The sequence below is a fragment of the Xiphophorus hellerii genome, chromosome 5 (assembly GCF_003331165.1).
Source record: "Xiphophorus hellerii strain 12219 chromosome 5, Xiphophorus_hellerii-4.1, whole genome shotgun sequence".
Lineage (NCBI taxonomy): Eukaryota > Metazoa > Chordata > Actinopteri > Cyprinodontiformes > Poeciliidae > Xiphophorus > Xiphophorus hellerii.
The window spans coordinates 131,758-157,638 of NC_045676.1; the positions used below are offsets into that span (position 1 = coordinate 131,758).

At 47.5% G+C, this 25,881-nt stretch overlaps 4 protein-coding genes across 7 annotated transcripts; 3 read left to right on the forward strand and 1 right to left on the reverse strand.

Moving 5' to 3' along the window:
* Positions 1-4,356: 4,356 nt before the first annotated feature.
* LOC116720110 (serum response factor-like) lies at positions 4,357-8,253 on the reverse strand. The gene is made up of 8 exons (XM_032563192.1): positions 7,523-8,253; positions 6,927-7,196; positions 6,685-6,844; positions 6,371-6,499; positions 5,421-5,525; positions 5,160-5,330; positions 5,003-5,082; positions 4,357-4,913 (listed from the first exon to the last, which is right to left on the reverse strand). Exons 1-8 carry the CDS (start codon positions 7,928-7,930, stop codon positions 4,827-4,829), a joined length of 1,410 nt encoding a protein of 469 aa, XP_032419083.1. The 5' UTR covers positions 7,931-8,253; the 3' UTR covers positions 4,357-4,826.
* Positions 8,254-9,109: 856 nt separating this feature from the next.
* On the forward strand, positions 9,110-13,758 carry opn6a (opsin 6, group member a). 4 transcript variants are annotated; one of them, XM_032563209.1, is made up of 7 exons: positions 9,110-9,659; positions 10,759-11,232; positions 11,372-11,577; positions 11,652-11,751; positions 11,826-11,930; positions 11,995-12,218; positions 12,287-13,758. In XM_032563209.1, exons 2-7 carry the CDS (start codon positions 11,091-11,093, stop codon positions 12,770-12,772), a joined length of 1,263 nt encoding a protein of 420 aa, XP_032419100.1. In that variant the 5' UTR covers positions 9,110-9,659; positions 10,759-11,090; the 3' UTR covers positions 12,773-13,758. The 4 variants fall into 4 exon arrangements, with proteins under 4 accessions (XP_032419100.1, XP_032419102.1, XP_032419103.1 ...); XM_032563211.1 differs by having other exon boundaries at positions 10,890-11,232; XM_032563212.1 differs by having other exon boundaries at positions 10,905-11,232.
* A 121-nt stretch (positions 13,759-13,879) lies between these two features.
* On the forward strand, positions 13,880-16,529 carry LOC116720133 (wiskott-Aldrich syndrome protein family member 2-like). Its single transcript, XM_032563238.1, has 3 exons — positions 13,880-14,174; positions 14,250-14,577; positions 16,369-16,529. The coding sequence occupies exons 1-2, from the start codon at positions 13,991-13,993 to the stop codon at positions 14,420-14,422; spliced, it is 357 nt and encodes a 118-aa protein (XP_032419129.1). The 5' UTR covers positions 13,880-13,990; the 3' UTR covers positions 14,423-14,577; positions 16,369-16,529.
* Positions 16,530-20,902: 4,373 nt separating this feature from the next.
* Positions 20,903-25,145, forward strand: LOC116720130 (protein CXorf40A). Its single transcript, XM_032563232.1, has 2 exons — positions 20,903-22,358; positions 24,722-25,145. Exons 1-2 carry the CDS (start codon positions 22,082-22,084, stop codon positions 24,928-24,930), a joined length of 486 nt encoding a protein of 161 aa, XP_032419123.1. The 5' UTR covers positions 20,903-22,081; the 3' UTR covers positions 24,931-25,145.
* The last annotated feature ends 736 nt before the right edge of the window (positions 25,146-25,881 follow it).

Genomic DNA, 25,881 nt, shown 5'->3' on the forward strand with positions numbered 1-25,881 from the left:
AGAGGCAGATTTAGAAATGGAAATACAAGGTAATATTGAAAAAATAAATAATAAAATAATAACTAAAATAGCAACAAGGGGATTCATATGTTAGGATTAATATACATTGGTGGGCAATTCCATTAATCAGGTATTCATATGATTCAATACATTTCAGAGATTTCAAATATAACTGGAATGCCGTAAAGTAAAGCCGTACTTGGCTCTTAAAGGGACACTACCCATAAAGTAAAAACAATACAGAAAAGCAAATAACACAGAATAGACAAATACAGCTGGGTTACATCTTCCTCCTTTTGCTCTGTTAAGCTGTTAATGCGCAGATTAAATCTTCTTTTATAGCTCTGGTTCTGCCGCTTTTCTTTCAAAATCTTGGACTTTTGTCAGCTCGGCGTTTGTGGTTTTAAGTTGTGCGAACTCATTTTCCATCTTTTCATTTTTATTTTTACAATCTTGAATTGCAGCGCTAATAAACTCCACCGCTTTAGCAATGTTAGCAATGTTAGCGTGTTCCGTTTCATTTCTTCTCCAAAGTTCGGCATCATTTTCTGTAGATTTTCAGCTGCTTCTAAAATCTTGGCACTGGATGTATTTGAACTAACCTCCTCGTCTCCCTTCGTCTCCCTGTGTGGTCCTGGGGCCTTACATGGTGATGTTGGGGCATTTTTAGTCCCGTTGGCATCGGTGTCCATATTTTGCAGTAGTCGTGTTAGCAGAGCCTTGTTAGCTTTGCTGTTAGCCATTATCGTCGTTGTTTTTCTCTTGCTTGACGTTATCTTTACCATTATCACTGGACGCTTTAAGTTGTTACCTTTTTTTGTGTTAAGTCCGGACTTCATAGACAGGGCCGGCCCAAGCCTCCATGGGGCCCTAAGCCAAATGTGGTTTTGGGGCCCTCTAGTTCTGCTAACAATGTGGACCGGCTGCAATCAGAAGCCGATCATTAGGTCATTCACACACCTGCTATAAACTTATTACATCTCTGGCAGTGCTGTTTACATTATATACATGTTTAATATAAGATACATTTATTGGCCAACTGATTTATCGACCAGTTGATTTATGGGAGCCGATTTCCTTCATTTTGGGGCATCATTATCGGCTGACACTTGCACGTGGATCTGATCTTATCTTCGTCAGCAAAGGTTTAAAAATCATCTCTGTCCTCTTCTGCTCTGCAGTGAGACGTTTGACTGACAGACCGACCCACCAGGTCTGAACGTTTACAGCTAACAATATTCACCTCACTGTTACCAACTCAGTGACTTTCTTGCTACATTTAGCAACATTTCAGACAAAAAAATATTCATATCAGCCAAAATCAAAATCAGCAGGTCAGGCTTTTAAAGATCGGTAACCAGGGATCGGCCAGAAAACTGCAATCGGTGCAGCTCTACACACATTCATGACATTCTTTGATTAAATTCATTTCTCTTAAGCGTTACTCCAATATCTAAAATGTAATTTATACCAGGTGAGTCTTTCTCCCCTGAGAAAGTGGACCGGTACCGGTACCGGACTGATTCTGAGCCTTCAAATGATTTTAACAGAAGTTTCTCATAACTTAGAAGTTGATGTAAAAAATAATATTTTTTTTAGCCACTAAATGATTTTGCTCAGCAGCAAACAACATAGAGCAGCTCATCATGTAGCAGCTTGTAGCCTGACGGAAAAACATTTAGCTAACAACGTCAAACATTGACAAGTTTTAATTATTCTTATTAAACACGGTTTGAAGCCAAAATAGCTCAGAAATATCCAGAGCCACCATGAGAATCAACTCATTTAAAGTTTAAACTCTAGCATAGAGACCCTAGCATAAATGTTTGGCTGCTGAACTGGACCGGTCCAGGCCGCTATCAAGCTAATGTTCTGTTAGCAGCTTTACTAATCTTTACATTACATTACATTAGCAAGGCTCATTAAAACAAACCTTTATCTTGGCTTTTTCTATTCTTCCTTTCTTTTCTCCCTCCCTGAAGGATCAGTCCTTTTCTGAGACATAGTTTTGCTAACTTAACTTCTGACCGGAGCTTTGGACCTTTGGACCTTTGGATGTTCTGATCCGCAGCTCGATACCGGCGAAGCGTGCGGTACCTACCGCGGCCACCAGGGGGCCTCAAGAGCAATTTCCCCCCCTTCTTTTTAACCATAAAATAATAATTTCTACATACATTATTGTACAAACAAATCACTTCATACTGAAATTGTGTGTTTTTGATATTACGACATACTGTAGAAATTATTATATATATTAAAAAAAAAATCAGCCTGGGGTCCTAAGCAGCTGCTTAGTTTGCTTATGCCTTGGGCCGGCCCTGTTCATAGATGTTCAACTACTCAAGGGCGTAGGTTTGGTCTAAGTTTTGGTGGGACCTTACAACTTACTGACAATGAATTTGACATCAGGCTGGTACGGCGCACTCCCCATGTCCAGGGAACTGCTGCCTTGACTTCCCTGGTCACTGGCACTCACACTGACTGCCTCCTATAGAGCAAACAAAGCGTAACCTGGTTTGTATTCACACTAGCTTAACTTAATTTAAGACTAACACTTCAAATGCCATATTTACTGAGATAATTTCACAGTATATTACATATCTGAGAACTAACACCTGAAGCTGCAGCCACCTCTCCATCGTTCTGCTCTGCTGTCTGAGCATCCTATGTGAAAAATATTACATAATTAACAGACCTATTCTACCTCACATTCAGTGCTGACCTAAACACCGGACTTTACAACAAATGCGTTGCGTGATAGATATCTAACTTATGGGTCCCCTCACTGTACTTACAGCCGAGGTAGCGAAATAACTTCTAATGTCTGTCGTCCTTTTCTTTTTTGGTGGCGACATGGAGACTCATAATAAATGTGAAACTCAGAAGGAGACGCGTTCACTGTCAGCACCATGGACCAAGCTTCCGCTCCGCGTGAGGCCAGCTGGCCGCCGCCTGTTGCAGCCAATCAGAGAACGAAGATCCAAGTTCTGTGAGCCAATAGCGGGTCGTCATAGTTCATAACAGCGAATTTTAAAATGAATGCTACCACTGCGTAGTATATTGAAATATTAAACTAATCATGTAGATTTTCGTTTATGTATTTTGTTTTTGTTAAAAAATACATATGTTTTTTTTTTTTTATTAATATGGCAAAAATTGGTCGGGACTATTTTATATCCCTTGAATATTGGTCGTGACATGTCACGGCCGTCCACACCCAAACCTACGACCATGCAACTACTTATTTAAGGAACTTGCCACACAGAGCTCATTATCCATTATCAGGCAGCCGCTCTCTCCACCATCTTGCCGCCAACTTTAAGCAGGCTAAATCATAACGCGGCTGCGGGACGTACGAATCGGCCATATTGGGAAGGAAACAGAGGCTTGTGTAACACTAAAATAGAAATAGCTATTTTTGCCCAACAGTGGCGAAATTCTGGTCAGATATAAGTTCACACAAAGATCAAAGAGTGTACGATGTTACAACTTAAAAACACTGTACAGTTATCAGAAATAAAAATATCAAACTCAAGGAATGTGCTACCGGGTGGGATGACTTAAATGGACACAATGTTCATGTGTAATGAACATTAAAAAATACATACTGGTTACAGAACAGCATATAAGTGTAGTACACAAAACAGATATGCAATAACAGCAGAAATGCTTAAAAAATGAGCAAATAAGAGCAAATGACAGAAGGGATGTAAAGTTATTGATTTTGTTGGGAGCAGTGATGGTCCAACAGCTGCTGGCAGGAAGGATCTGCTAAAACGCTCCTTTGTGCGCTTTTATAATGAAAAATACATCAAAGCAAACAAACTGAACATCCATCCATTTTCTAACACTCTGGTCCCCAGTGGGGTCGGGAGGAACAAACTGAACATTTCACAATTTAAAGATTGTTTCTGCAATATTTCATATGCAAATCTCAGGATGTTTAAATCAACTAGTCTCTACCAGTTGAATAATGTAGCTTTCTTTATTAAATAAATATTAACCCGCTCCACAGATGTCTCCTAATGAACTATTACAAAAGTTCATTATTATTTACGCTGACTGACCAGAGCAGCTGAGCTCCATCCTGGGTCTTTACATCTAGAATGCAAAGTTCTTCATCTGCACAGCAAATCTACCTGGTGACTATCTATGTTAACATGTCCGCCTGTCCGGGGTCGGATCGCCAGGACCGGTCCAGCACTGAGTTCTGCCTTTGGTGTTCCTCTAAATTAGGTCAAAGGTCAACATTAAGCTAGCTGAGGCTAAACTTTGATTAACCGAGTCAGAGTTCTCTGGTAACCATAGTAACAACCAATCAGAGCCTGGAAGAAGAAACAAACAGAAGAGCATGAATAAGTTTCCAGAAGCAATAAAAACTTTATTCGTTTCAGTAAAAACACAACAACAGTCTTCATGTAAACCTGATCAGCTGTTTGGGTCAGAACCGGGCCAGAGAAGAATTATCAGAACCATGCACTGATCCATTCTGCTGCATCATCAGTGAAGCTGCTCTTCTTCACTCAGCAGTCAGAACCGGATCAGAACCGTTTCCTCCCAGTCCCTGAACCAGTTCTGAACTGGGTCGCTGCTGGTTTCAGGCATGTTGTCCGTCAAACAGCAGTGTGTAAATAAAGTTTGCTCACCTTCAGGTCTGTGGCGGCCTGACATCATGATGACATCATTTTCCAGCCTCTATCGAGGCTTTTATTTTGAAAACTTCCTGTATAATTTACGTAGTCATCAGTCCAGTGGAAAGGATTCCTTCAGATGGAACCTGCATCATGTGACACTAAGGAGCGACGGGTGATGAGGTCACATGACCTTCAGTCCTCCTTGGACTGATGAACGTCCAGACTGACCACCTGCAGCTCTGCCAGACCGCCGCCACCGCCGGGCGCACCGATCACCATCTGGACAAACAAGCAGCCGTCAGAGTTCTGGTTCTGGGGTCAGTTCGACCCGGTACCACAGGGGCAGAGAGTGTGTGTGTGTGTGTTACCGGGTGCAGCTGCACAGCAGAAACCGGGATCTGAGCAGCAACCGGAGGAAGAGATGTGAGGAAGACCTGCTGGACCGCACCTGTCACACAGAACCGCAGGGACCAATCAGAGTTCTGGTTCTGGTTCCGACCCGGCCCAAACGTGAACGGATCGTACCTGGGTCATGGGACGGGGTGTGGCCGGCGGGGAAGGCGTTGAGGACGGCCAAGCCGCCGTCGGCCAGAGAGGGGCTGGGCGTGGCGTACATCACCGTGGGACCACCAGGATACATCATGTGACTCGCCGCGGAGGAAGTGGAGGAGGAAGAAGAGACCACAGAGAGACCAGCTGCCAAGACACAGACAGGAAGCAGGTCAGAGCCCTGTCACAATAAAAGTCTTTTCGTCTATGAACACCTGCCTGTGGGCGAGGGGTTACCTGTGGAGGAGGCGGGGCTGCATGTGTCAGAGCCGCTGTGATTGGATGTTTGCTGACTACTGGGCTGAACCTGAATGGTCTGCAGCTGCTGAGAGACTCCGCCTCCTGCAGAACAGACAGAACCAAAATCACACTTGAGTCCACATGGACCAGAGACAGCAGGGCCAGAACGGGTCAAAGGTCAGGAGCCTACAATAATTCTAACACTAGAGAAGTACTTTATAATAATACATTTTAATAATCTGACAACCATAAACAAATCCCCAAAGAACCTGCAGGACCTGGTACTCTGTCTACCAAAGTTACACAGGTTACCAGGGTTACCAGGGTAACTCAGAGTTACCAAAGTTACCCAGAGTTACCAAAGTTACCCAGGGTTGCCAGGGTTACCCAAAGTTACCAACGTTACCCAGAGTTACCAGGGTTACCCATAGTAACCAGATTTCTCCCTTTGTCTTGAACATGTATTGTTTGGCCTCACTGACTACCCAATAACAAAAAAAACCATCTTTATATTCTTAATCTTATGATATTCTTAGCCAAATGCCACATTCACAATGCATTTATGCTAATTAAAAACCATTTCTTTCCATGTTTGAAAATGAGGTCAAACAATATATCAGAACTATTGAAAATTCCACCAATACCAAAGCTATTAAAACATGCTCTTTATGTTATTTATGTAACGTTATGGTGATGTATTGTCTCAATGTTTGTAACCCCTGGCGGATATTATACCACAATTTGTACTGTTACGTATTCTGTATCTCAATAAAGATCTGCAAAAATTTTTAAAAAACAAATACCAGAAGAAAAAAAAACTGCTTCAGCAGATGAGAAGCTTCTGGTTCTGATCCAAATCCTGCGACCTCAGCTGGTTTGGACCGATAAGAACCCTTTAAGCTGTTACCATGAGCCACTCAGAGAAAAGGGGTGGAGCCTGTGCTGACCTGTCAGAGAAACGGTAGCGGGGAGGCGGAGCAGCGTGGTTGGCTGAGTGGGCGGAGCCTGGAGCGCGGGGGCGGGGCCCTGCAGCTGGCTGAGGGGGATGGTGTGGGTGCCAGGGGGCAGCTGGGCACCTGTGGACAGGTGAAGGGAGGGGGCGGAGCCACAGAGCGACGTTAACAGCAGAGAACAGAACCCTGACGCTGAGAAGACAGGATCTGATCCAGAACCTGACAGGAGTCTACCCGCATCACTTCCTGTCTAATGTCTCAGCAGCCAGGCTGCTTCTGATTGGTTAGAAGAGACTACACCCTCCTACCTGACATCAAGGTGAGTCCTCCAGGGAGAACCACTCCTGCAGGAGTCTTCAGCACCGCGCCGTTGCTGGAGGAGGCCGGAGGCTGCCAGGAGGGGGCGCCGCTCTGCAGGGGGCCGGAGGAAGAGGAGGAAGGCGGGCCGAAGGCCGGCTTCACCGGATCCTACCGAGACAGAGCAGACGCCGTGAACAGAACTGGGGCCCGGACGGACCCGGACGGACCCGGCGATCCGTCTCCCCCGTACCTTGGCGCCCTCGGCGGCGGCGTCCGCCTCGGCCACCTGGTAGGTCAGGTCGGTCTCCTCGAAGCCGGTGGCGCTCATGCGCTGGTCGCCGGACGGGTCGGCGCGCGGCGGCGAGTCAGGCGAGTTGAGGCAGGTCTGGATCAGCGCCTTGCCCGTCTCCGAGGTGATCATTGGCTGCAGCTTCCTGGTGGCGAAGGTGTAAACGTGACCCGTCTCACTGGCCACCAGCAGCAGAACCTGGGTCCCAGTCAGGGTGGACAGTTCGTAGGCCTGCAGACGGGTTAGAACCAGAACCGGGTCAGAACCAGGGATGGGTCAGAACCAGAACTAGAGACGGGTCAGAACCATAGACGGGGCAGAACTTGACCCGGTTCTGATCAGCATTATTTCTTGATTTATTCCCAACCCAGAACCGCCACACACCTGTCTGTTTTTCCTCAGGTGTCTCTGGGTTGGACAATCTGGTCACCATCTTAGCTGACGGTGACATGACCAGCATCAACGAACTGGTCCAGAACCGGGTTCTGAACTGGGTCAGAGAACCGGGACCGATGTGTTGAACTCCGGGGGTTTCCCGTGAATTCCTCCGGACTCACCTTCTTCATGATGCCGGTCTTCCTCTTGCTGAACGTCGTGTACCGCCGCAGCTTGTTGTCGATGAACTCCATCTTGATCTTGACCCGCCCTCGGGTCTTCTTCCCGGGTTTGGCTCCTGACAGCGCGGAGTTTCCGCCGCTGTAAGCCCGGTTCGGGCCCCCGGAGGACCGGCCAGATTGACCGTGCTCGCTCCGCTCCCGCTTCACGCCCCTCCGGTCCCCGCCGGAACCCACGGCGTCCTCGTCGTCCCCGGACTCCGAGTCCTGATCCGAGCCGCTGTAGACCACCTCGGTGCTGAACTCCAGGTCCTCGAAAGGTTCGCCGTCCGTCTCCTGTCCAGCGGTCGGTTCGGGTCCCGCGGAGCTCACCGCAACACTGCCGTTACCTGCCCCGGTTCTGGTCGCCATCACGGCGGTCAGCCTTCCTGCCTTCGGTAGTCCTGAAGCCACGATGGGTGTAGGTTCTCCCAAAAGCTCGACGCTCTCTGGCCGGACGGGATCGGTTAAGTTCCCCGGCTCAGAGCCCTCCGGCTGGGCAGAGTTCAGGCAGTCTCCCGGGACTCTCACCTCTCATTCTGGACAAATTCAGTTCGGTTCTCCGGCGCTCCAAGTTCTCATTCTGGACAGATTAGGTTCGCTACCCGGGGCTCCGAGCTCTCGGGCCGGACACCCGTAGCTAACAACGTCGCTAGCAACAGACCGCAGCACTTCCTGTGTGAATTTTCTTCTTCGTCTTCTTGTGGTTGACAAACAACTTAATGCTGCATTACTGCCACCAATAGGTGAGGAGCGTGAATCAGTTTTTTTTAACATCTACTTTACATAACCAAAAAAATAAAGTTGTAATAATAAATCAACGAATTTATTATAACTATGATACATTATTGTAATAGTAATAATTGTTATAATAAAGAAAGTCCAATACAGTGAACCCTCGCTATTTCGCGGTTCACTTTTCATGGTCTCGCTGCTTCGCGGATTTGCATCGTGCATTGTGTTCTGCATTCTGATTGGCTAAACAGTCTCTCAGTTTCTTGTCTACCTGTGTGTCAATAACTTTGCGGGTAATATGTACACGTACGTAAAACAGCTTGCCAGATTTAAGTTAGCAAATTCTCTTGCAAATTTCAAGTTTCTGTAAAACCCATAATGTCGACAAAATGTTCTGCACCGACAAAGCACTTGCAGTCGGGCCCAAAAGGCAGAGGAAGATGGTCACTGTCGCAGAACCTTTTATAAGAACCTTTTTGCCCAGAAGAAAAAAGAGCAACAACAGCTACTGTTAAAAAAGAGATAATTTAATGCTAGCTTTGGACAAAACGTTTGGCTCCTTCTTCCTCTTTAATTTTTCCCGGGATCCTCGGCGAGTGACGTTCTCCGTGGGCGACGTGCAGCGACTGCGTGCTGCTAAAACGAAACAACAACAAAGCGTGTTGACGTCACAGATCACAGAGTTTAATTCCATACAAAGCAATGAACAACAAAACTGCAGAGGAACAGAGATATGCATTTTTCTCATAAAAATAAAGACAGACAAAGGGGAAGACAGACAAACACGAAACAAAGACAAAAAGGCAAAAAATAGCGGCCGCTCTCTCTCTCTCTCTCTCTGCGTGCTAAAGTGTACGTAATCTTATAGCAAATAGGTGTTTCCCTATTTAATTTATGCAGCCAAGGCGTTCCGTTCTTTGACCTATTAGAAACTCCCTCAGCACTCAGAGAACTTGGAAACTCCCCTCATTTATGGCCAAGGTGTCTGGTTTTTGTCTAAGCAAAAGGGCGGACCACTTAGTGCTCATCGCTGTCTGATACGGAAGATCCCTGGCGCCAAAAAGTCTCTTCCCCCAATCGGAATGTAAATTTTATTGCCTTGTGTGCCAGCGGGGGAGGAAAAGGGCCCTGCTTGTCTGATGCCTGCTTTTCAGCTCCCACATGCTCAGAAGAAACCTGTTCCAAATAAGAGTATTGAATATAACTGTTACACATGTCGTAGATTAACTGTATTAAGCACTAAAATTAATCATTTTCCTTAACACTACCAATAACTATGTTCTTCTCCCGAACAAACACACCTGCACCGCGGGCTATAGGAGACAACAACGCGACAGAGCGGAGTCAGAAGAGCAGTGAAATGCAGGTGAATCACTATTTGTCCAACTGCACTTTGTATTTTTTTTTCATAATCATTTTTTTTCTCGTTCTAGTTCAATGACTCGGGTCGCTGTGGGGCGGTGCTGATCTCCGCAATTTGAAGCCTTCACTTCGTATTGATGATTAAAATTATTATTTTTCAGTATAGTAGTTATTTGTAAAAAAAAAAAAAAAAAGAAAGAAAAACGTTTATACAGTACTTTTATTTGTTAAAAAATGCTTGGCCCTGTAAAAAAGGTTTTGTTCTTTGTTTTAAATGTATTATGGAGTATTTCATTGTGCAACAGGTGGCATCAATGAGTCTCAGAAGTCGTTCAGGTGGGTCTCAACCAGATATTTATTTCTTTTATTCTGGGGGAAGAAGGGAAAACAAATGAACAACCTCCTCAACTCCTTCTCCCTGCACTCCGGCTCCACAGCAGCGCGGAACAACGCTCTGAGGGAAAAGGGGAGGAGCTACGAGGGCTGGAATAAACTACGGAAGCCCAGGAAACACAAACGAGGCGGAGAGCAGAAGGGCGACCCCCGCAGGCAAAAACAACAAAATAAATAAAAATAACTGAATAAGATAAAATTCACAAATTCTCAATATAAAATGAATAAGAAATAATAATTTAACAAAAAAACACATTTGTAACTCTGTTACAATTGTATAATAATTGTTAAAAAATAAAGGTTCCTACTTCGCGGATTTCGCTGATCGTGGGATCTTTTTGGAAAGTAACACCCGCGAAAAACGAGGGAACACTGTATAAAGGGAGAGCATTTCTTTTCCTCCAACTCTTCAATTTGTTTCTCTCTTTAATCTTTTCAAGGTTTTGATAATGTTTCATAATATGCTCTACTGACTCTTCATCATCCCAAAAATCACTGCTTCCTGTGTTATTATGTTCTAAATATTGTATCTGAGTGTTGATATTATTGATCTTCTCTCACCATCAAATTTTAATTTTAATCAGTTTAATCTGCATGAATTTTCTTCCTATTATTATTTAATGGTGGTTAAGGTTTGTGGAGCATTAGCTTTACTAACTGGAATGGATCCTGTCCCTTTACCCGCCTCTCCATCGTAACCCTTAACCCAGTGAACCCGGTCGGTCCGAGGGCATGGCGGTGCAGATAGAAGTCATGGAGGAGGAGGAGGAGGAGGAGGAGGAGGAGGAGGAGGAGGAGGAAGACGTTTCAGCAAAGTAACCTGCTGCTGATCTGAGTTCAGGTGTTTCTGAACCAGACAGGAAGCTCCACCTGATCATCCAGCCAATCAGAGATTGGTTTCCATGGTGACCTGACCTATGACCTCCCCGGCTGGGCGTTGGTTCTATGCCAGCTGGGAGCTGAACCAGGATCAGCCGCTAAATTTACCTCAGATTACCAGCAGAGCCGTTGCTGAGAGGACCGTCAGACCGCAGACAACAACATGTCCCTTAGCAACACCGCCGGACCTGGACCCGGAACCGGACCCGCCTGGAAGAATCACAGCTTTAGCACAGGGGGGGGCAGGGACCCCCCTCTATCTGACCAGGGAGAGACTATCATCGGGGTCTACCTCCTGCTGCTGGGTGGGTTCTGGACCAGAGGAACCTTCTGGACCTTCTGGAGGTTCTACAGAACCTTCTGGACCTTGGTCCAATATTCACTGTCCTCTGCAGCGTGCTGACTGACCCTGATCGGTGGGTTCGCTGTCCTCTCTGTCCCCAGGTTGGATGTCCTGGTTTGGGAACAGCATCGTCCTCTTTGTCCTCCTCAGACAGAGAGCGTCTCTGCAGCCCACTGACTACCTGACCTTTAACCTCGCCGTCTCCGATGCCAGCATCTCCGTGTTTGGCTACTCCAGAGGCATCATTGAGATCTTCAACGTCTTCCAGGACAGCAGCCACCTTGTCTCCTCCGTCTGGACCTGCCAGGTATCTCTACTGGAGCAGATGGACTCCTCTGTCCTGCTTTAGGTAGAAAGGGCTCCTCTGTGGTTCTCTTTCAGGTGGACGGGTTCTTCACGCTGGTGTTTGGTCTCAGCAGCATCTACACCCTGACGGTGATCAGCTTCACCCGTTACATTAAAGGGTGCCACTCCACCAGAGGTCACTCATCTCGGTACTTTCAGAATCTCGGTTGGAAGATGCTTCTGACCCTGTAGCTCTGTCTTGTGTCTCAGCTCATCGCATCACCAGGAGCTCTGTCTTCGTCTCTCTGCTCTGCATCTGGGTCACGGCTGTGTTCTGGTCTGCAGCGCCGCTCTTAGGCTGGGGCAGCTACACAGGTAGGAACCCGGTTCTGATCCAAACCCACTTCCGGCACTGCCCCTCACCGCTGCTGCTCTGCAGATCGGGGGTACGGTACTTGTGAGATCGACTGGTCCAAAGCCAGCTACTCTGCCGTCTACCGGTCTTACATCATCTCCATCTTCGTCTTCTGCTTCTTCGTGCCGGTCCTCATCATGCTCTTCTGCTACGTGTCCATCATCAACACGGTGAAGAGGGGCAACGCCCTTTCTGCCAACGGAGACCTGACCGACCGGCAGAGGAAGATCGAGAGAGATGTCACCATCGTGAGTTCCCACCAGCATCCGAGTCTCTGTGAGTCAGCAGGTCTAACGGCTCCAGTTTCCTCCTCCAGGTCTCCATAGTGATCTGCACGGCCTTCATCCTGGCCTGGTCTCCCTATGCAGTGGTCTCCATGTGGTCCGCCTGCGGTTTCCATGTACCCAACCTGACCAGCATCTTCACTCGCCTCTTTGCCAAGTCCGCCAGCTTCTACAACCCCCTGATCTACTTTGGCCTCAGCTCCAAGTTCCGTAAAGACGTGGCCATCTTGCTTCCCTGCACCCAGAACGCCAAAGATGCCGTCAGGCTGAAGCGCTTCAGACCAAAGGCAGAAGGTCACGGCCGCCGTGCTGCAGGAGGAGCCAGACTCAAAGGTCCCCTGAACCGCTCTGAAAAGAAGTACTCCCCGATGAACCAGAGCCCTCAGGCTGCCACCCCGGGCAGTGGCAAGGAGACGCCACCGCCTGGCACCGCACCAGCTGACGCCAAGGAAGTGTTTTTCATCAACATGGCCGCTGCGCACGAGGCCAGCTCTGAGTTTGAGTGTGTCAGACTCTGACCAAGCCACCTGAACTCTGATGCTGCAACTCTGTCTGACCTTAACCGACCATGATCCAGGAACATTTCCATCCTCTGGGCCTTCAAAACAGAAGAACCAGGTTGCTTTGACCTTTAACCCCATCTAGAGAAACTCTTGTAAAAGTACCAAATAAATTGAAGAGGTCAGGTAAAGATTTATCTCTAGAGTCTCAGATTCAGGTTCTCTGACCTTTAGACTGAGTTTTATTGAGAAGCTTTTGATAATCAAATGATGATTCGATTCCCTGCTGAGGGAAGTGACCAGCTGCACTTAAAGGGCCGGTATCGTGTAAAATTGTACCTTTCCAGCATGTTAGAATCAAACCTGGAGTGTTCCCTTGATTCGTTCATGTTTGAGAAATCCCTTCCTTCAGCTGTGCAAAACACCAAGGTGGACCTAGCTCCGCCTTCAAGGCGCAGCTCCTCTCCAGAGCTGCGGCTCCTTCAGACTAGCCAGCAGCAATTAGTAAATATCTGCTGAGTTTATTGCAGGAGCTGCTGCTTAGAGCAACGCTGGTAAAAAATGTTAAACGTTGAGGAGAGAAAGAGCAGGAATTGTTAAACAGACAGAGGCCCAATTTCAAGGTGCTAAATTATAAAATCAAATTTCTCTCAAGTCATTTGGGATCAATGCAACATTTTTATACCAACTGAAGGGAACAACAACTGCATTAGGCAACAAATGGCACCATGTGGCTGGAAAACACAGAATACTGGCCCTTTAAATGTCTTTTCTGTCTGGTTAGATCAGTTTTCCTCCTCTGAAATTTGGGGTACCCCAAGGTTCCCTTTTGGGACCCAAGCCCTTCTTATGCTTCCTCTGGGGCCCATCTATAGAAAACACAATCCGTCATTTCACTGTCAGGTTCTGCTGCTTCCTGTTTCATTGGGTTTTAATTCTTTTATTTCACTGCTTTTGCCTGTTCTTGTGTAACAGGGCTATAAAATAAAGATTGATTGAACGTAGGAGTGCACTGTGTCTAAAGTTTGGTGGAGGGATGATCATGCAGTGGGGCTGATTTTCAGGAGCTAGGCTTGGGATCTTCATCATCTTCATCAGTGAATCTTCTGCTCTGCTATTGAATCAGAAACACACTGAGCTGTAAAATCTCTGATTTCATCATGAATATTTCTCCTCCGCCTGGCTCCCCCTGTCGGTCAGAAGAGGAACTGCAGTGGAGCTGATGGTGAAAACGAAATGGATGAGCTCAGCTGGATGAGCTCTCTCCACCGGAAGCGACGCGGAAGTCTGACATCATTTCTCCCGGGAAGCTGGAAAGATCAGAGACGCCGGAGTTTACCGACCAGCTGGAAAGAGCCGAAACCGAGAGGAGCCGAGCGGAACAACCTGGCTGCCATCATCAAGCAGCTGGGAGGACTCAGTGAGTGGTTCTGACCCGGTTCTGATTCTGACATCTCATCTTGCCTTGTTGACCTTTGACCCTGGTGCTGACCAGGCCGCCATGCAGAGGACATCTTTGGGGAACTCTTCCTGGAGGCCAGCAGCTTCTACCTGAGGATGAGCAGGCTGCAGGAGAGGGTGGAGACGCTGGGGTTAAAGGTTACGCAGCTGGACTCCACCATGGAGGAAGGTGGGAAGTCCGGGGAACGGCCGGGGACGCACACCTGAACACATCATCACCTCTGTCATCAGTGTCCAGTGTCCCTGAAGGACATCAACCTGAGGAAAGCTTTCAGGAGCAGTACCAGCCAAGACCAGCAGGTGGTGTCGCGCTGCTCCATCCTCACACCGCTGCTGGAGACCTACCTTCGCTGACCCTAAAGGTCAGTGTAAGCCCCGCCACTCTGCGTCTAATAGGCCACCTGGTTCCAAGTCCACCTCTCTGCAGCAAACAGGAAGGGCGGGACGAACCGCTGTCAGTCTCAGACCTTATTTGGAAATGGGACCGTTGCACTCCGGAAGTGAAGGGGGCGCTATTTCCTATATTATCCACGGTCTCCCGTTTTTATTAATTTTTTGAAATCTGTGATATATCTTCATCTTTAGGAAGGATTTTCACTCTCAGCATGTATTTGAACTTCTCTGTTTTATTTACTTCAGTGCAGCTCACAGTTTTTAACAGATTCTGTGGCTTTCTGTGAACTTCTAAATCTGCTGCTTAGTGGCATCTTTTCAGGTCTGACTGCCTCTAGTGGCGTGGTGATGGTAACACAACTAATCTAATTGCATTACTAAATCAGAGACCACGTCTTTATTATTTATTATTAATTCTGGCATTAGTGGAACCTTAAAAGATAAAGTCCCTCACAAAACACCATACATTTTCATTTCCTTTAGGAAGTAGAGCTAATTAAATGATAAACAAAACCTGAAAGTGGTTCCAGTTTCACTCGATGACCAACCTGTTGAAACTGTGGCTAATTTTAAATACCTCGGGTCATTCCTGGACAGTCAGCTCTGTTTTGCTGAAAACAGTGGTTATATTTTTAAGAAATGTTCTCAGAGACTTTATCTTTTTAGACCCAGTGATCTTTGGGTTACCCAACCAGAGGTTGTTAGGTAGAGGTTGTTGAGTTAAAATGTTAAAACTTAACATTTTAACTTGACTTTTTACTCATCTCAAGTTTTAACTGTTGAGTGTTTTAACTTTTCATCTTTTCAGCTGGTTTGGTCACATGACCTGCAGACTAACAGAGAAACTTTTCAGAATATTTTCAATGGCAGGTAAAATAATAAGTAATAGTTTGAGCTCATGAAGGCCTTATTGTTTTCCTCTGGTAACTATAGAACATCTATTAGAAGGGATTTATTGACAGAGCAATAATTATTCTTAGCCAAACTAAATGATAACATTTACCTGTAGCATGCTAAGTGTTTTACTTGATGCACAAATTGTTGATATTGTGATTCTAGAAAGAGTTTTATTTTATCGTTTTAGAGTCAAAGAAAAATGTCCACCTTGGAAGACTAAATAGTTTAACCAGATTTTTTTCTAAATATAAAACTCTACCAACAAAAGTCTCAGAATAATATACATGGCACCGTAAAAATAAAAATGTAAATTATTGCTTGTATCTGTTTAACAATCCTGGTTATTCTTCTGTGAACCTAATTCATTTGTTTGTTATTGACTTTTGCGCAATTAAATTTCTTATGTATATATTGTAAATGGTATTTTTATTATAGTTGATCAGGTTGTTTTTCATGTCTTATTTCTTTTGTTCCTCCTATAATTGAGAGATACAGTATATAGATATTTATAATGTATAAAGGTTTTGTTTATGTCATTTAATTAGCTCTACTTCCTAAAGGAAATGAAAATGTATGGTGTTTTGTATCTTTTAAGGTTCCAGTAATGCCAGAATTAACAATAAATAATAAAGACGTTGTGGTCTCTGATTTAGTAATGTAATTAGATTAGTTGTGTTACCATCACCACGCCACTAGAGGCAGTCAGACCTGAAAAGATGCCACTAAGGAGCAGATTTAGAAGTTCACAGAAAGCTACAGAATTTATTAAAAACTGTGAGCTGCACTGAAGTAGGAGACTTGCCTGGTTCTGGTCAGGGAGCAGAACTTACATGAACCTCAGCCTTACCGTTTCCGGCCTGCAGAGGGCGACACCGCCCCGCTGATCCGGGACGGTGAGAAGAAGAAAGCAGCAGGACTACTTGGGACTACTTGGATCGATTCTGAAGGAGGCTCGGCATCGGTTTGCGGTGCTTTGCGCATGCGCTTGGACTTATCACGAGGTTTCCTGCAGGCTGACGGTCAGGTGAGGACTTCCGGTCGGGTTCGAAACCATCAGGTAGTTATAATCGGGTCCATTTCGGGGGTTCTGGATCCTCAACTTGCAGATGGTTCTGCTGAGCATCAACTCCTCTTTCAGAGAGACTGGACCCGACCAGAACCAGAACTGGGTTGTTTACAGTGTTTCCTTCTCCTGCTTCCAGCTGCTGGCTGATGAACAGCGAACAGCCCGGTTCTGGTTCTGGTTGTATGAAGAGAAAAATCCGAACCTGAAGTCAAAAGTCGAGACTAAGGACCGGAGAGAAAACTGATCAGCTATCAATATTTCCTTCAGTTCTAATAATTCATCAGTATGACGTCATCAGGCGCAGTGAGGTCATTCTGCTGCAGTGAAGGTTTTTTATTTATTTATTGCATACACAAAGAAAACATCAAATGGTCAATAACAAAACAAAAATGAAACAAATCAGCAAAATGAATAAAAATCAAATAAAAACATGTTTTTGTAAACATTAACTCACTTTGTTGCGTTTCTGATCAGATTTGTTTTGAAAAACAAAAGTTTGTTTTTGACAGCAGCGAATGAGCCGAGCGTTTTGCACATGGACATGTATGACATCATATTTTGTTACAATAATTCACTAGAAATGTAACATTTTTCTTTGACTAATTAACCAAATTGAATATTTGGTGTTAAAACAAAATCCACATTTATGGTTTTAGAAGACGGAATGTTATGAAATAGTTCCCATAAATTTAGTTATTCTTTACATTCATTAAACAAATGTTTAGTTGTTTCCGATTTATTCTATAAATCTGTTTATTGTAATTAGATTTGGTTGCATCACTTTTAGTTAATGTTTCACCAAAATATGCCAAATCTTTGAAGCCAATTATCTTTCTATATTTATCAATTATTTTAGTCATTTTTCCTTCACATTTAATAATCCACATTTCTCAGTACTTACACATGTGAAAAACAGAAACAACTCGAATCTGACAAACGTAATAATGAATTCAATTTATGAAAGTCAGACGTTTCTTTTCAAACGTCGTTCAACATTTCAAAAAGAAACGCATCAAACAGGACAAACGGTTCAGTCAGCCGGGTCTCCTCCGCTCCACATGTCAGTTAGGAACCTTTCCCAGATGTTTCAGCTCCTTCCAAAGATGCTCAATAGGATTCAGGTCAGAGGTCACAGGTCAGAGGTCACAGCAGGCCACTAGTCAGGACTAAAGGGATCTGCAAGGTTCCTGTTGTCTCTTAGTCGCCAGTTTGTATCTGAAGAGTAGAAAACCTGCAGGAAAAGGTTTAGGAGTGAAAAACCCTTAACAGAACCGTCCAGAACCGTTAACCTGCATCTCTGTCCTCAGCTGGAGAAACATCTGTGATGCGTCCACCACCGACGGAGCCCAGCGGCCGCCAAAGGCCGCGTGAAGGCCATGGGCATGAAGGCCATGTGAAGGCCGTGAAGGCCATGGGCATGAAGGCCATGTGAAGGCTGTGAAGGCCGTGAAGGCCATGGGCATGAAGGCCGTGTGAAGGCCGTGAAGGCCATGGGCATGAAGGCCATGTGAAGGCCGTGAAGGCCATGGGCATGAAGGCCATGTGAAGGCCGTGAAGGCCATGGGCATGAAGGCCATGTGAAGGCCGTGAAGGCCATGGGCATGAAGGCCATGTGAAGGCTGTGAAGGCCGTGAAGGCCATGGGCATGAAGGCCATGTGAAGGCTGTGAAGGCCATGGGCATGAAGGCCGTGTGAAGGCCGTGAAGGCCATGGGCATGAAGGCCATGGCCGTGAAGGCCATAGTGGCTGTGAAGGCCATGAAGGCCGCGTGAAGGCCATGGGCATGAAGGCCATGTGAAGGCCGTGAAGGCCATGGGCATGAAGGCCATGTGAAGGCCGTGAAGGCCATGGGCATGAAGGCCATGTGAAGGCCGTGAAGGCCATGGGCATGAAGGCCATGTGAAGGCCGTGAAGGCCATGGGCATGAAGGCCATGTGAAGGCTGTGAAGGCCGTGAAGGCCATGGGCATGAAGGCCATGTGAAGGCTGTGAAGGCCATGGGCATGAAGGCCGTGAAGGCCGTGAAGGCCATGGGCATGAAGGCCGTGGCGGCTGTGAAGGCCATGGCCATGAAGGCCATGTGAAGGCTGTGAAGGCCGTGAAGGCCATGGGCATGAAGGCTGTGAAGGCCAAGGCCGTGGCGGCTGTGAAGGCCATGGCCATGAAGAATAGAATAGAATAGAATAGAATTCAACTTTATTGTCATTGCACTGTCACAAGTACAAGCAACGAGATGTAGTTTGCATCTATCCAGAAGTGCTCTACGAGATATAAATATTTATTCACAGATGTACAAGACTATGTATGTATGGACTATAAGGGGTTATAGCAAGAGATATAGATATTGTGTATAAATATAAATATGGGAGCTATATGCACAGATTATACAGAATATACAAGAATGTTAGGGAATGGATTATATATGTACTGTATATAATATAATACAAGATAAATAATGGCAGATAAAATTTACAGGTTGTATGTGTGTGAAGAAAACAGTCCGTGATGTGTGTGTGTGTGTGTGTGTGTGTGAGGATAGTCCATGTGTTATTGTTGTATGAGAGGATAGGGGAGTACAGTCCTTATAGTTTATGTTTTATGTCAGGAGGCGTTCAAAAGCGTGACAGCTGTGGGAAAGAAGCTGTTCCGGTGCCTGGTGGTTCTGGTCCGTAGGCTTCTGTAGCGCCTCCCAGAGGGCAGGAGGGAAAAGAGTGTGTGTGCTGGGTGAGTGGAGTCCTTTGTGATTTTCCCGGCCCTTTTCAAACACCGCTTCCTGTAGATGTCCTTGATGGCAGGGAGCGGTGCCCCGGCGATATACTGGGCAGTTTTCACCACCCTCTGCAGCGCCTGCCGGTCGGAGACAGAGCAGTTCCCGTACCAAGCTGTAATACAGTTGGTGAGGATGCTCTCGATGGTGCAGCGGTAGAAGTTCCTGAGGATCTCTGAGGACAGGTGGTTCTTCCTCAGGGTCCTCATGAAGAAGAGGCGCTGATGCGCCTTCTTAATGAGTTTGGAGCAGCTGGTCGTCCAAGTCAGGTCCTCGGAGATGTGGACTCCCAGGAACTTAAAGGTGTCCACACGCTCCACCACTGTCCCCTTAATGTGGATGGGTGGATGTGGGTCAGCGTTCCTCCTGAAGTCCACGATAAGCTCCTTGGTCTTCTCGGTGTTCAGCTGCAGGTTGTTTTTGTCGCACCACTCAGCCAGACGGTCTACCTCCTCCCTGTAAGCGGCCTGGTCATTATCTCTGATGAGGCCGATCACCGTGGTGTCGTCTGCGAACTTGATGATGGCGTTAGAGCCATGGACAGGTCTGCAGTCGTAGGTGAAGAGGGAGTAGAGGAAGGGACTCATCACACAGCCTTGTGGCACTCCGGTGTTTATGATGATGGTGGATGAGAAGTGGTTGCCCAGCCGGACATGTTGAGGTCGACTGGTCAGGAAGTCGAGCAACCAGTTACACATGAGTGGACTGATTCCGAGGTCTGTGAGTTTGGTAATGAGTTGTGATGGGATGACAGTGTTGAATGCTGAACTAAAATCTAAGAACAGCAGTCTGGCGTAAGTGTTCTTACTGTCCAGGTGAGAAAGGACAGAGTGCAGCGCTATAGAGACTGCATCCTCTGTGCTCCTGTTCTGCCTGTATGCAAATTGGTGGGGGTCTAGTGTGGGGGGGAAGACAGGATCTGAGGTGTGCTAGGACCAGCCGCTCCAAGCACTTGGTAATGATGGGGGTAAGGGCTACCGGGCGGTAGTCATTGAGTCTGGTTGGGTTGGGATTCTTGGGGATTGGGACGATGGAGGTAGACTTGAAGCAGGTCGGTACCACAGCGCGGGCCAGGGACAGGTTGAAGATGTCCGTCAGCACTCCTGCCAGCTCCCCAGAGCACGTTCTGAGGACACGTCCAGGTATGCCATCAGGACCCGCAGCCTTGTGGGATTTAATCCTGCTCCTACGTCTAATCCTACGTCAGTGGGGAGGAAAGTCAGTGGCTGTTGGCCTGGGGTGGTAGCTGCTTTGGTTGCAGTTGTGGTATTCCCTCTCTCAAAACGAGCATAGAAGTTGTTAAGTTCGTTGAGGAAGGAGACATCAGTTAAAGCGGGGGTGGTATTGGGGTTCTTGTAGTCTGTGAGAATCTGAAGGCCTTGCCACATACGTCGGGGGTTGGTGTTAGAAAAATGATCCTCCACCTTCCTTTTGTAGTGGTGTTTGGCCTTCTTGATTCCCTTCTTCAGCTCAGCCCTGGCTGCACTGTAAGTCTGTGCATGCCCTGACCTGAAGGCGATGTTGCGGGCCTTCAGCAGGAGACGAACGTCTCGGTTCATCCAGGGTTTCTGGTTGGGGTACATGGTAATGCGTTTGCAGGTGGTGACACGTTCTATGGTGGTGGAAATATGGTTCAGTACAGATGAGGCGTACTGATCCAAGTCTGTATGGTGGAAAATAGTCCAATCTGTATTCCTGAACCGGTCCTGGAGCACAGCGTCTGAGCCCTCTGGCCACACCTTTACTGTCCTCACGGTAGGTTTCACATGTTGGATGAGTGGTAAGTACCGAGGTGTGAGGAACAGGGAGAGATGGTCTGATTGTCCGATGTTGGGGAGGGGTGTCACATTGTAGGCTCCAGCCAGATTGGAGTAGACATGGCCCAGGGTCTTGTCTCCTCTGGTGTGGCAGGAGACATGTTGATGGACATGAAGGTTGTGAAGGCCGTGAAGGCCATGGCCATGAAGGCCATGAAGGTTGTGAAGGCCATGGCCATGAAGGTTGTGAAGGCCATGAAGGCCACGAAGGCCGCTGCTTTCCTCTGTGCAAACAGGAGACGTTTAGTATTCCTCCAGATGTCGTCTCGCCTCAAACAGAATGACTTGTCTCACCCTGTGGACTGCTCTTCACTGATCTTTGTCACTGAATCAGCAGCAGTTTTGCACAGAAGCGCCTCCACTTCCTCTCTGATGCTTTTTAGCAGAGGCTCCACCGTCTTTTCTATCTTTCACTGTTAGGACTCTTTCAGCTGCAGGCTCTCTTTGGAGAACGAATCCACTTGTTTCTCCATTTCTGTTATTTTCTTCTTAAAGTCTTTGAGCTCCTTCGACTGGAGCAGAACCGACTTAGCAATAGCCGCTAACGTAACACTGTGCTGCTTCATTTGTAAGCCAATTTCTTCTATGCGGTCATCTGCTTCCTTCTGCCCCCAGGAACTTACAGCTTTAACATCGCCTCAGTGTTTATTTCTTCCTGAGACCTTCGCTTTTCTTTCGGTCGGGATTCTGGCTTCTCTCCAGTTTGCTAGCTGCCTTTGTTTGCTAGCCGTAGCTGCCTTTGTTTGCTAGCCGTAGCTGCCTCCGTTTGGTAGCCGTAGCTGCCTTTGTTAGCTAGCCGTAGCTGCCTCCGTTTGCTAGCCGTAGCTGCCTCCACAGCCACAGTGAAGTTGCTCCCGGAGCTTTTAGGATGCAGAGTTTTGACCACAGGTGGTGTAAACTTCTGACCTGTGAGTCCTGAAATCTCCCATGATGCTCCTCTGCAGCATGACGGTCCAGCTGTGGTGCCTGTCGTTCCGGCAGCCGTACGCCGGTCTGGTTCTGGACGGGGTGAAGACCGTGGAGAGCCGCTGGCGCCCCCTGCTGGCGCCGCTGGAGAACCGCACCTTGGCGGTCCACATCGCCCGGCGGGACTGGGAGGGGGAGGAGTGGAGGGCGGTGTTGGGCGGAGCCTGGGGGCTGAGCGCCGCCGGCGTCCAGGAGCTGCTGGAGTCTGGGGAACGCTTCGGCCGCGGCGTGGTGGCAGGTAGGCAGAAACGGCGTAGTTAAAAATTAAACTGGGTTTTTCCAATACTTATGGAATCACCATTTATTTTATAAACATCAACAGTGTGTCTCCACTTATGAGGTTGAACTGAAGAATAAATTGTTTAATGGTTACACAGCCCCCCAAAAAAACCTTTGGTAATTTTTTGTGTTTTTCTTTGTTCCACTGTCTGTAAAACTCTAAATAGGATTTTAGAGCCCCTTGCAGCCCCCTCTGGGTTACGGCCCTGCGCTCCTCCTGCGGCTCCACCAATCAGATGGCTGCACAGCTCAGTGACACTTATCTTAACATTAATGATTAGAATGACGTTCAGTTGTGTAACTTTAGGAACTCGTTCATTCGTGGCTGTTTTCACGTTTATCAATCTGTTCATATTAGTCTCCATGTTTGAAGTTTTCTGGAAGCTCGACGCCGTTCCGGGTCATATAAATATTATAATGATATATATTTCTATTACCTGGACATAAAGACACAGCGGGACGGAACATCAGTCAAATTCTGAGGTTTATTGTCTCTTCTTATTTCTAAATGAGCAGCTTCACGTTCAAAAACAAGCCCAGAAAACTGAACCCGACTCATTAAATTTGCAAGAAACTTTAGAAAAAACAAGCCCAAAGTCGTTTATAATAATCGGACTTGATGACAGAAACCCAAAGTGGCGCCTGTTTTTCCAGGAATAAGATGTGCGTCTCCTCCACAGTTCAGCATAGAAACGGTGGCGAGACGCACAGAGGAGATGAAAATGAATTACCTGTTTCTGAAAACACTGGCTGATTAACGCCTTACTGACATCACGGCAGGTAATCATCCCACAGCATCTGGCAGGAAAACTGGGACACCTGGGCTTCAGCACCCCCCTGCGCAACTGGCTGCTAGACTTCCTCACCGACAGACCTCAGTCAGTCCAGATCGGACAACACATCTCCGATATCATCACCCTCAGCACAGGCTCCCCTCAGGGCTGCGTCCTGAGCCCTCTGCTGTTCACTCTGATGACACACGACTGCGCCCCCAGGTTCGCCACCAACCACATCGTGAAGTTCGCGGACGACACAACGGTGGTGGGCCTCATCAGAGACGACAACGACCTGGACTACAGAGAGGAGGTGGAGCAGCTGGTGGACTGGTGCAGAGACAACAGCCTGATCCTGAACGTTGACAAGACGAAGGAGATGATCGTCGACTTCAGGAAGAACCGGCCCAGCCACGCTCCACTGCTCATCAGCAGCTCGGCTGTGGAGGTGGTCAGCAGCACCAAATTCCTGGGGGTGCACATCACTAACGACCTCACCTGGACTGGGAACACCACGTCTCTGGTCAAGAGGGCACAGAAACGCTTGTATTTCCTTCGGAGGATGAGAAGAGCACACCTGCCCCCGCCCATCCTCAAGACGTTCTACAGAAGCACCATAGAGAGCATTCTGACCAGCTGCCTCTCTGTGTGGTGTGGAGGCTGCAGCGCCTCCGACTGGAAGAACGTGAGGAGAGTGGTGCGGACAGCAGAAAGGATCATCGGGGCCCCCCTTCCCTCCATTCAGGACATTTCATCCCAGCGCTGCGTGTCCCGAGGCCGAAACATCGTCAGTGACCCCTCACACCCCCACCATGGACTGTTCTCCCTGCTGCCCTCTGGAAAGAGGTTCTGCAGCATCCGGTGCAGGTCCACCAGGTTCCGAAATGGTAAATGGACTGAACTTATATAGCGCTTTTCCAGTCATTTTTGACCACTCAAATCGCTTTACACTAGAGTCACATTCACCCAGTCGCACTCACATCACATATCAACATGTGGCAGGAGGAAGCTGGAATCGAACCTACAACCTTCCGATCACAAGACTACTACTCTACCAAAGAGCCACAGTCGCCTGAAACAGCTTTTTCCCACTTGCCATCAGACTGCTGAACTCTTAACTGGACTGACTCAAACACTGGTCTCCACTTCATACCTTGCACATATACAGAGCTAAATAACTTCTATTTTACTGTCATTCCTGCACTTTATATTTTATATTTATATTTTATACTGTAATTTATTTTATTCTGGAGTAACCTCATAACATTGGAACCTCAAAACATTGTCCTGAGCCGAATGCAACGAAATTTCATTCTGTATACACCTGTGCATGCAAAATGATAATAAAGTCAGTCTAAGTCTCTAAGTCTAAGGTAGGTGACCCTGAACACACCACCAGTCAACACATGGTAGCAAGTTGTGACCTGCGACTGGCGAGCATTACACGCCGCCCTGAACGCGTCACTCACCTGCCAGACCCTGAATGGTGGTGCGTTCAGGGTGGCGTGTAAAGCCCGGTCATAAACGCATCTCCATTTGTTCCTGCCAGGCCTGGTGGATGTGGGCGGGACCTGGCAGTGCCCCACCTCCCTGCCAGAGGCGGAGTTAGCAGAGCTGCAGCGGTCGGCCGTTCTGATTGGTCTAGAGCAGAAGCACCTGACCCGGCTGTCCAATCCCCGCTGGCTGAAGGGGCCCCTAAAGACCCCTGGGGGTCGCGACCTCTGGACCCTGGAGATTCCCGCGGAGCTGTTGCCATGACAACGCTGGCAGTAACTCGCTAGTAACATCAGGGTCACCATTGATCTCCATGGCAACAGAAATCTGCTGAGACCCGGCTTCCTGTGTAAGCTCCGACCCTGACCAGTCGGACCGGAACCAGACAGACGGGTTCCGGTCCGACGTCAGCTTCCATCATGTTTGTAAATATTCTGTGTTCATTTTTGTAATCAATAAATTTCTACTGGTTGAAAATATTTATGCTCATTTCCAGTTTTATTAACAAGTGGGGGAGGGGCTGAGGTCGCTCACTTTAAACCAGAACTCCCCCTCCGGGTCCGGTACTGGTACCAGGGAGTCAGGCTCCGCCCCCTTAAGCCCAGAAATGAAAAGGACCCGGTTCTGCTGTGGAACGAACTTTATTCACTCAAAACAAACCGGCACCAGAACTGAACACAAAGAAATCCCTCCAAAGGTGAGGGACTAGCCCTGCCCTTAGCCCCACCCCCCACTCTGATTGGCTGCTGTTCAGAACAACCCGGTTCTGATTGCTCCATCTTCTGAACATGAAGTGACTGTGGCAGACATGTTGGAGAAAACCAGGCTAGCAGTTAGCCAGCTGCTAGCCTAGCACATCTCAGTCATGTGACTTATTTTAGTTTGAACCTGAACCAGCTAGCGCTGCCCATTGAAAATAAAGGGAGCCATTAGCCACAAGCTAACGTTCACATGGAGGGGGGCACGTAGTGTGTGGGGGTGTGGTGAGGGTGGGGGGCGGTGATGTAGCCAACCACATGAGGACTGGGGGCGGGACAGTAGACCCGGGGGGCGTGGCCTGAAGTCGACAGCGCCCCCCAGTGGGCAGGAGGAGGAACACAAGGATGGTAAGAGGAGTGGGGCAGGTGGGCAGGGTGAGGAAGAGGAGGGTGAGGCGCTGCTGGCAGGTAGCCAGCAGGGGGCGGAGCTTCGAACGGCAGGTGCAGCAGAGTAGGG